Source organism: Salvia hispanica, chromosome 2, assembly GCF_023119035.1.
Source record: "Salvia hispanica cultivar TCC Black 2014 chromosome 2, UniMelb_Shisp_WGS_1.0, whole genome shotgun sequence".
Classification (NCBI taxonomy): domain Eukaryota; kingdom Viridiplantae; phylum Streptophyta; class Magnoliopsida; order Lamiales; family Lamiaceae; genus Salvia; species Salvia hispanica.
In genome coordinates, this window is record NC_062966.1 from 32,083,065 (window position 1) to 32,092,952 (window position 9,888).

Consider the following 9,888-nt stretch of genomic DNA (forward strand, 5'->3'; position numbering starts at 1 on the left):
GATGCAGACTTTCTTGCTGAGAAACTTGGATATGCAGTTGTAGAGAAATTTTCTCATTCTTTTCCGTCATCACAACAAAACCAAAAGGCACTTCAAGGCTTGCGATTTCTAGGGGGGTATACTTGGAGTTATATCAATGCAAAACACATCCTAATCCAGTTTAGGATGATTCGTGACTCCAGATGTCATCATGAGTATCACATTGCCAATGCCGAGGACCTCGGACGATGCTTGATTCCCCATGTTGATCTTCCTCCCTTCAACAGCAGTGTAGGAGGCAAACTTGCTCCTATCGGAGCAAACATGAGCAGTAGCGCCGGTGTCGATGTACCAGCCGCCTTTGTTGTCAACAATGTTGACTTCTTCAGTGACCACGGCAACGAGGTCATCTTCATTCCAGTCCTTGAACTCTTTCTCAACGACGTGGGCTGCCGGCTTCTTCTTCTTGCTGCGGCAGTCTTTGGCAAAGTGGCCAACTTTGCCACACTTGTAGCATTCGCCTTCAAACTTCTTTGTAGGCTGCTTTCCCTTCCCTTTGTCTTTCTGATTTGGGCGGGGGCGTTTGTTGGAGGGTCCGCCCCGCTCCAACAAGTTGGCTTTGGCATCAAGTGGGCTAAAGCCCTTAGCCTTTTGATCGATCTTGCGCACATCCGCTTCAATGCGCAGCTTCACGATCAAGTCTTCAAGACTCATCTTCTTTCGCTTGTGCTTGAGGTAGTGCTTGAAGTCCTTCCAACTAGGAGGAAGCTTCTCAATGAGTATGCACCGCACAAAGTTGTCGGGCAAATTCATCCCTTCAGCCACGAGTCCGTGGATGATCATTTGGAACTCTTGAACTTGTTCCATGACCGGTCTAGAGTCGACCATTTTGTAGTCCATGAATTTGGATACTACAACATGTTCCGTACCGGCGGCATTGTCGATACTATATTTTTTCTCTAGGCTTTCCCACATCTCTTTTGATGTGGTTACAAGGGAGTATACATTGTACAAACTATCATCTAATGCACTTAGAATAAAATTTTTACAAAGATAATCTCCTTTGCGCCATGCTTCATAGTCCGCCATGACCTCAACACTTGTCTCTTGATCACTTGGCGCGGGCGGCTCGTTCTCCGTGAGGAAGTTGGCGATGCCCAATGTTGTCAAGTAGAACAACATCTTTTGATACCACCTCTTGAAGTCAGCTCCTCCAAATTTAGGTGGCTTCTCGGCGGGTGGCATCATTCTAGGTGCCAACGGTGCCGCACTTGGTCCTTGGAATGAACCATTCATGTTGCCCCCGAAGGAGCCAACAACATGGTTGGGCATAGGGCCCCCACCATTCATGTTGGGCGTAGAGCCCGCCATGGTCGTACCAGATCCGAAGGAACCGGTACCCGTGTTGGACCCGAAGGCCCCAACACTCGATCCATTGAAGGATCCGAAGGAACCACTAAAAGTGGAACCAACCGACCCACTGGAGGATGATCCAACAGTGGGCCCAAAGGGGTTCGTAAACCCCCATGACAATGTAGACGAAGAGGTGAACCCAGGGGTAGGGACCATTGTGGGGATTGGTCCGGTGTTCGCCATGGTGGAAGAGATGATGGCGGCGGTGGTGGCCGGATTGGTGGCAGCGGCGGTGTTGGATTCAGTCGACATCTCCAGCAAAGGTGATTATAGTTTCGAAAGTTTTAGTTTCAGTTTTAGGTCCAGATCCCTTCAAAAGCAAGTTATATCTCGTCTTGCGATTGTTGGTTTTAGGACTTACAAGAAGGAATACAAGAGCTAACTGAACCGAAATTACAAAAGAGGATTCAAAACTAATAAACTGAAAAGGAAATTAGCCGAGTCGAGGAGGCCTCTTTCCGCAAGACGAGATACGCCTCGGTAGTGCTCTTCGGATTGGCGTTTCGTCCCCAAAGATAAAACGGCTACGTCTTTGAAGAAGCAGCACCGCTATCAGCAGAGCTCCGGCGAACTGGATGGAGGAGAGGGCAGAGCTTCGACAGAAGAACAATGCAGAGAGAGAGAGAGCTTATGATGCAGAATGCTTTCTAGTGTTTGATAATGTGTAGAATGCATGGAATGGCTAGCCTATTTATAGGCTCGGTCCACTGCAGGGGGTCAACGGCCATAATGGCCGTCATTAATGCTAGACCGTAACGGTCGTCGGTTACGAGCTGTAACGTTCGGGCGTTACAAGCCGTTACGCGCTCAGAGCTAGAGAGGCCGAGTCTAGAAGCTTCTAGATTCGTTCACGACATGGACTATCACGTGTCAGCCACGTTGGCTTACCGCGTCATACTGACGAGGTGGCATCCCGCTTGGCTCGCTGACGTGGAAACGGTGGTGGTCTAAAAAGAACTAGACCCACTAGACTTGGGCCAAGCCCGCAACTAGGCCCAAGCACCAAGCCCACGACCAGGCCCAAAGCACCCAAAGACCAATTGCCAAGATCCAAGATCCAAGTCCAAGGACAAGGGCACGGGCACGAGCACGGGCTCGAGGCTCGCGGCGGGGCGGGCGGCGCGCGCGTGTGGGCTCTTACAGCCCATCTTAGTCCACTATAATTATTACATGTAATAATCCTTCTTATTAAATACTAGTTTAATAAGGTTGAAACTTTCAATGTGGGATAATTAACTCTCTTAATTATTCCCTAATCTCCTCTCATAGCTCATTAAGTTTGCAATTTTTGCACAACTTTAAACAATTATTTCTCACTCACCGGGAATCGGATTTGAGAAAATAAATATACCACGGTCATCTACTCCGAACGTGGATCGATGCTATATCATTTAATTCTACAAAATTAAATGTCTCGTTGAAATTATAATTGGTCAAATTCCATTGACCGGGCATAGATTCCAACAATCCCCCTGCATATGCCCTATAAATACTACTACTTCCACCTTTGTTTTGGCATTAAGAAAGCATTTGTATCTGTATTTGCATATGGATTTGTCTTGGCAGAAAAACCAGGATTTGTAAATGGCGAAATCACCAGAAACAGAGCACCCAGTGAAGGCTCTCGGTAGGGCTTCGAGAGATACATCTGGAGTCATGTCTCCCTTCAACTTCTCCAGAAGGTTGAGATATGCTTCATTTTGATCTTGTCGATCATATTTCCATTTTGTTAGGATAGTCGATTGCATGTTAGTTTAATATTGTCCGCTTTTCTCATTCTCGGAGACAACACATTTTGGTATATTTGTTGGAATTGCAGGGCAACCGGCGAGCGTGACGTCCAGTTCAAAGTTCTGTATTGCGGCATCTGCCATTCTGATCTCCACATGATCAAGAACGAGTGCGGCATCACACACTACCCTGTTGTTCCGGGGTAATTAAACACAAAATCTAGTTTGATTCAGTTAATTATGTAGTTTAGATTGTTTAGTTCGTATTCTATTTTGATTTGTCTCGCTTTTTGACAAAAGTTAACGTATCTCATCCCTCTACTTTATTATGTGTTAACTAACTTAACACAACTTTCTTAAATCTCGTTCCCAAATTAAATTTCTCTACTAGAGGAAATTATTTCTCAAGATTCATATTTTACTGTAGGCATGAGATTGTGGGGATAGTAACTGAGGTAGGAAACAAGGTTGAGAAAGTGAAAGTAGGAGACCAAGTAGGTGTGGGATGCTTAGTGGGATCATGCCGCCAATGCGACCAATGCTCCGACGATCTCGAAAACTACTGCTCCAAACAGATCCTCACCTACAGCATGCCTTACCTAGACAACACCATCACCTAAGGCGGCTACTCCGATCGACCTCATGGTCGCCGACGAGCACTTCATATTGCGGTGGCCCGACAATCTCCCCATGGACAGGGGCGCCCCTCTTCTCTGTGCCGGCATCACCACCTACAGCCCCCTCCGCTACTTCGGCCTCGACAAGCCCGGCCTCCGCGTCGCCGTCAAGTTCGCTAAGCCCTTCGGCACCAGAGTCACCGTTATTAGCACTTCCTTGGGGAAGAAGAAGAAAGCGCTCGAAAGTCTCGGCACGGATGATTTCTTGCAAATGGCTGCCGCGACCAGGACGCTGGACGGCATCATTGATACCGTGTCGGCGCCGCATCCGCTCCTGCCGTTGATGAGCCTGCTGAAGCTTCACGCTAGGGTTATCATGGTTGGGAATCCCGAGAAGCCGCTCGAGCTTCCTGTGTTTCCTCTGCTTATTGGTGAGTCGTGTTTTTAAGCGTTGGAATATTTGCATGTGAGTTGTCTCTTTTTATGGTATTATTAATTTGATGGGGGAGTGGATGGATGGATGGATGGATTGATTGATTGATTGGTAGGGAGGAAGTCGATATTGGGAAGCGGGATTGGAGGAATGAAAGAGACGCAAGAGATGGTGGATTTTGCGGCGAAGCACAACATATTGCCGGATGTGGAGATGATCCCGATAGACTACGTCAACAGTAACACTGCTATGGAGCGTCTCTTGAAGTCTGATGTTAAGTATCGCTTTGTCATTGACGTTGCCAGTTCCTTGAAAGCCAACTAGGGTGGCCATCTCCGTTTGATACAAATATAATACTTAATGACTGATGTTGTTTGTTATCGAGACAAAGCAAATTATAAGTTGTGTTCCGGGATTTCTTTGTCGGTTCTTTTCTGAACCGTATTAAAAATTGAACCGCATATAATTTAGTACTCCCTCCGTCCCCCGATTAAGAGTCACAGTTTGACCGGACACGAGTTTTAAGAAATGTAAAAAAAAGTTGGTTGAAAAAGTTAGTGGAATGTGGGACCCTTTTTTTCTATTAGTTTTATAATAAAATGTGAGTAAATTGAGTTAGTGGAATGTAGGATGTACTTACTATTTATGGTAAAAATAAAGTGTGACTCTTAATTGGGGACGGGCCAAAATGGAAAAGTGTGACTCTTAATCGGGGACGGAGAGAGTAATATATATACTATAAGCATATAACATTATTGTTGTCCTACTTTATAAATTGCATTCTCGAGGTCTCTCTTTTTCAATATACCCTAGTTGATAATCCTTCATTGGCTGAATGCTCTCTTTTCTGCTCTAGTTGTATTAGTGTTTATAATTGATTTCTTCTGTGTAATACTAATCGATAGGGCATACACTCATTGTTTACGTTGAGTACCGCCAATCATCGTATCAACAGATGCTTTCATCTTGAACTTGTGATGACATTGATGGTTCCTTGAACGTCGACTAGGGCGGCTTTTATTGAGAATATTCGTTAGTACTATCTTTTTGACCTATTATCAATCCTTTTCCAGAGATAGTTAAAGAAGTGTTGATCGAGCTAGTGTTTTGATATTTGGTATCGTTTGCTATTCTATATATAATACTCCTAAGTGGTTAGTAACTTAAGCAAACTAATGTGCCTGCGTATGCATATATGCATATTCCATTCAAGAATATTCTAACTATTTTAGTAATCAATTATACTTTCTCTATCCTCATTATGGAGTACATTTTTTTCAATTTGGTCATTTCCTAATAAGCATTGAGAGCAACCGTTCACAAGTTTGGTATGCATATTAATATGAATTTGGCCGGTTTATATAATGCTTATCAAAAGCCACGCAGAGTCGTGTCGGATCATATGAAAGTTTGGTCCATGTTGCATGTGCATGACAGTATGAGGATTTAGTGTGTGTGATTGTAATTGGAAGACATATAATGTGATTAATTATTATATTAATTCACTGTAAATTAAATTGTAATATTAGTTTAATTGAAAGATATGATTATGACTAATTATCATATAATTATTTATTTAGGATTTAAATTATACTGTAATAAAATTCAGTCTCATAGATTTAATGAGATTAATTAAATGTACTAGTATATATTTAATCATTAGACTTTTTGGATCGAAAATGTAAAAAGTAACTTAAGTTTTTTGACTTGTTGCAAATTCATTGATTACAAGTATTTCAACAATCGTTACAACATCGTACTATATATTTGAAACTGATTGTGTAATAAGTGACATAATTTTTTGACTCCGTGGCAAATTCGATGATTCTTAGGACTTGGGAGTATTAATATCTTAATACTAGGATGTTAATTAGGTACGTATTTCTTAATTATATGACTCATAACTCATTAGTTATTTTTTTATTATATGACTCATCAACTTATCTATTCAGAGTATATTTTTAAATTTATTACTCAATTAATTAATACTCCTATTATAGGGAAAATGAATGGAATAAATAATTAATATATGTAGCATTGCAAATTTGCCATACCACTAGTCGTTTCATTTCCATCATCTCAAAATTCTCTCCCCAAATTTGTTGATTTCATCTGCAAATCTCTGACGATGAGTTCTGATTCAACATCAAATCCATCCAATTCCAACGCAACACCAACCCCAATCAACCCCAAGGAATCCAAGTCGGAATCCGCCCCCGCCCCCGCCCCCGCCCCCACGACCGCCACCGCCACCGCCACCACCATCACCACCACCGCCAGCGATGCAGCCGGCTATGCTCCCTACCCGAAACTGGCGCCGGACGACGTCGCTCCAGTCGCCGACACTTGGAGCTCCGCCCCCCCTCCCGTCACCGCCCCCACCGGCTCAAATCCATATGTCTCCACCGATCCCGTGCCCGTGCCCCCCTCTCCGATCAAGAGTATGAACAATCATTTTCTTCTTCTATGTTTCCCCTCATAAACGCTTGTATTTTCCCCCAAATTATTACAGGTAACGTGGATAAGATGAAGGAAGTGCTGGGTAAATGGGGAAAGAAAGCTAGCGTAGCCTCTAAGAAGGCTGAAGACTTGGCTGGGAACATGTGGCAAAACTGTCAGTAATCCTCGCCTATTCCATTTCGTTTAATTTCAGATTTATGTCAATTCTTCGTGACCATCACCCTTTTGATTTGGTTCTTCAATTGAGAATTGGTGTTGGTAAGATTGGATTGTATGAATCTTTGCTATTTTTATAGGTTACATCTCTTATGTGTCACTTTGATGGAAAATGATGGAAAGTAATTATTTTCCACTCTTTCCCACAAATTTCACATCTTCACCCTAAGAGAACATGGGATATAAAAAGTAGGACCACTAAAATGTGACTATGTCTAATTGTCTTTCCATTTCCTTATCCCTCATTTTCCTATCATAATTTGCAAAAGAGAGAGCATTATGCATATGTTGTCGTCTGATATGTTGCCTCCTTCGCACATTTCAATATACACTTATGGAAGATTGAGATAATATTTTTTGAGTGGCTGTATCTTAAGTCTTAACAATGTTAAGTTGTGCAATTTCTGAAAATTTGTGATGCACATATTATGTCGTGACCTTATGCTTATTTCTGGCCATTATAACTAGTAGATATATATATACAATACTTATTCAAGGTCTGATCTTTAGATTTTGTTTTTTTTGTGCTCTGTTGCAACACCTGTTAAAATGCTTTTCCTTGTAATATGACATATGTGTTTCCTGGAAGGCTAGCATGCAGATGTTAAGACCATTATGGAATTCAAGTATAAACTTTCGCTTCTTTTTAGTTTAATTTTACTGTTATGAAAGACTACAATTGATTCTCTAACTCCCTTCAAGGTTACAAGATAATGAAACCTGTACCATATGTCCTTGGCTCGTCAGGAAGATATATTAGATAATCTGTTCAGTGCTTTACAAAAAGTAACTTCATTTCTGACTCCAAATGGTTGTAAGATGGAATATCTATGTGGAAAGAGTTTATGCTGATTTCTATGATTTGGACGTGGCAAAGTCTGCTCTTTCTTGACCTCTTAACAACTGGAAGTGTTATAATTATAATAAGTTGTTGTGCTAGTTTCTGATAAATACTTGCTTAAATTAGTGAAAACGGGACCAAGTATCACAGACGCTGCTGTTGGAAGGATAGCACGGAGCACCAAGGTTATGTCAGAAGGTGGATATGAAAAGGTCTTTCAGAATACATTTGAAAATGCCCCAGAAGAAAAGATGCTGAAATATTATGGATGCTATTTGTCTACATCTGCGGGTCCTGTTGCTGGAGTCCTTTATCTGTCTACTGCAAAAGTAGCATTTTGCAGTGATGATCCTCTTTCATACAAGGTTCCGGAGTCGGAGGAGGTTCGTATGAGCTATTACAAGGTACGATTTTTCACCCTTTTGTGAAACAGGCATCCGTTTGTCATATCTTGGAGTTATTCCTCTCTCACACTACACCTTTTCTTTTATAAACTAGCAAATATGGAAGAAAAATCATTAAGGGTGGTTCTTGTGTAGTTTCATTGCAATCACATGAAAGGAGCCTTCTTCAAAATCTTAATTACCCCTGTTTTGATTTCTTATTCAAAATCCCTGTGTTGTTAAGAAAAGTAGAGCTTCGACCATCCTATCCTTTGCGGAACATATTAATGAAAATAGATGCCCCAAGTTGAAGTCGCCTCTTCTCCTTTGAACAGATAATTCTCCGTTCTCTTTAGATTTCTCTAACAGCACATATTGGTGATTCACGCAGGTGGTTATCACGTTGCAGCAACTGAAAGCGGTTAATACTTCAACAAGCCAAACAAACTCAGTTGAGAAATATATCCAGATTATTTCCGTGGACAATCATGAATTCTGGTTCATGGGATTCGTCTACTACGACAGTGCTGTTAAAAATTTACAAGGTGTGTTGCAGGTTCGTCAGTCGTAACTATTTATAAAGACTGGAAGTTCGTATGGTGTGCTTTGTTTGGAGTCGTCGGAAGGCTCACATTTGAATGTGGTTGAAGATTGATATGTTTCATATAAGCCATTAAACCGATCTACACTGCATTTCTTCATTTTTTAGTGAACGTAAATAGCGAATGTAATGTGTTGTAAATGTGGTTCCTTGTTTTATTGTAATAGTAATACTTATAGGATTGTTTGGTTTGAGTGATTATGTATTATTGATAAAATAATTTAATTTAATCAAATATTTGGTATAAATGGTTCAATTATTTTCAGTCGGCGCTCTAATCATCTTCAATCCTACAATGCAAATCCCAATGAAAGCACTTAAAGTCATAAATAAGTTGGATATGTATATTATTCATACATGTTACATCAGTTTTTCGGTCCTCAAACATTTATAATTTATGATAACTCCTTCCTTTTTTCTAAAAAAAAATCAGTAATGGTTTTTCATATACCCTTATAATAACTCGAATTCAACCTATAAATTAAAGGTGAAGTGTCTAAGAAACTAAGCTACGTTTCATTGTCAACTCATCCCTCTCAAGTCTCATCAATTGAGATAATTCATTTGATCCGTAAATTACATATTTGTTGCCATGCAAATGATATGCGACATGTCTCGTACCTTGATTGTAGTGATGCTTTCAGACTTTATTCTAGTATTCCACAATTACAGTGGACCCCGCCTTTAATAGAGAACCACAAAAAGTCTTTTCGAAACTATTGTCAGTTAGAAGTAAGCAATTTTCCAAAATCCAAAAATCTAATACGAACCAAACCAAACCAGAATTTAAAATTTGATTTGGATTTTTTAATTTTTTTTAAATTTTGGCTGTTAGAACCGGATTGGATATTCTAAAATCCAAAGTTATCCAAAATATAAAATACATTTATATACTTACATTATAGTATGTACTGTATTATAAAAATATATTGTAATTACAAACGTAACAAATATAAACCTTTGTGTTATGACAATTCTAATGATATCTTGGTATATTAGATTTTCAAATTTTTTTATATTGAATTTTCAAAATTTGGATTTTTAGTAGTATTTCATTATTAGATTTTTCGGGGTTTTTTTTTATCGAATGAAACATGTTTAGGCTTCGAATTTTCTGATTCACAACAACATAAAGATTAAAAGGAAGAAAAAAACCGTTAAGGCAAGAACATTTTTATTAAAAAATGAAAAATCAATTATAGTTCAATTTTTTTA

At 40.2% G+C, this 9,888-nt stretch overlaps 2 protein-coding genes across 2 annotated transcripts; both read left to right on the forward strand.

The window, feature by feature from the left end:
- The first annotated feature begins 2,134 nt into the window (after window positions 1–2,134).
- Window positions 2,135–4,496, forward strand: LOC125208267 (geraniol dehydrogenase 1-like). The gene is given in 6 exon segments (XM_048107850.1): window positions 2,135–2,150; window positions 3,008–3,074; window positions 3,212–3,325; window positions 3,550–3,754; window positions 3,756–4,170; window positions 4,288–4,496. Coding segments are annotated over 6 exon segments (1,026 nt in total).
- A 1,738-nt stretch (window positions 4,497–6,234) lies between these two features.
- Window positions 6,235–8,938, forward strand: LOC125203607 (GEM-like protein 1). The gene is made up of 4 exons (XM_048101995.1): window positions 6,235–6,613; window positions 6,685–6,786; window positions 7,816–8,093; window positions 8,464–8,938. Exons 1-4 carry the CDS (start codon window positions 6,301–6,303, stop codon window positions 8,641–8,643), a joined length of 873 nt encoding a protein of 290 aa, XP_047957952.1. The 5' UTR covers window positions 6,235–6,300; the 3' UTR covers window positions 8,644–8,938.
- Window positions 8,939–9,888: the final 950 nt, after the last annotated feature.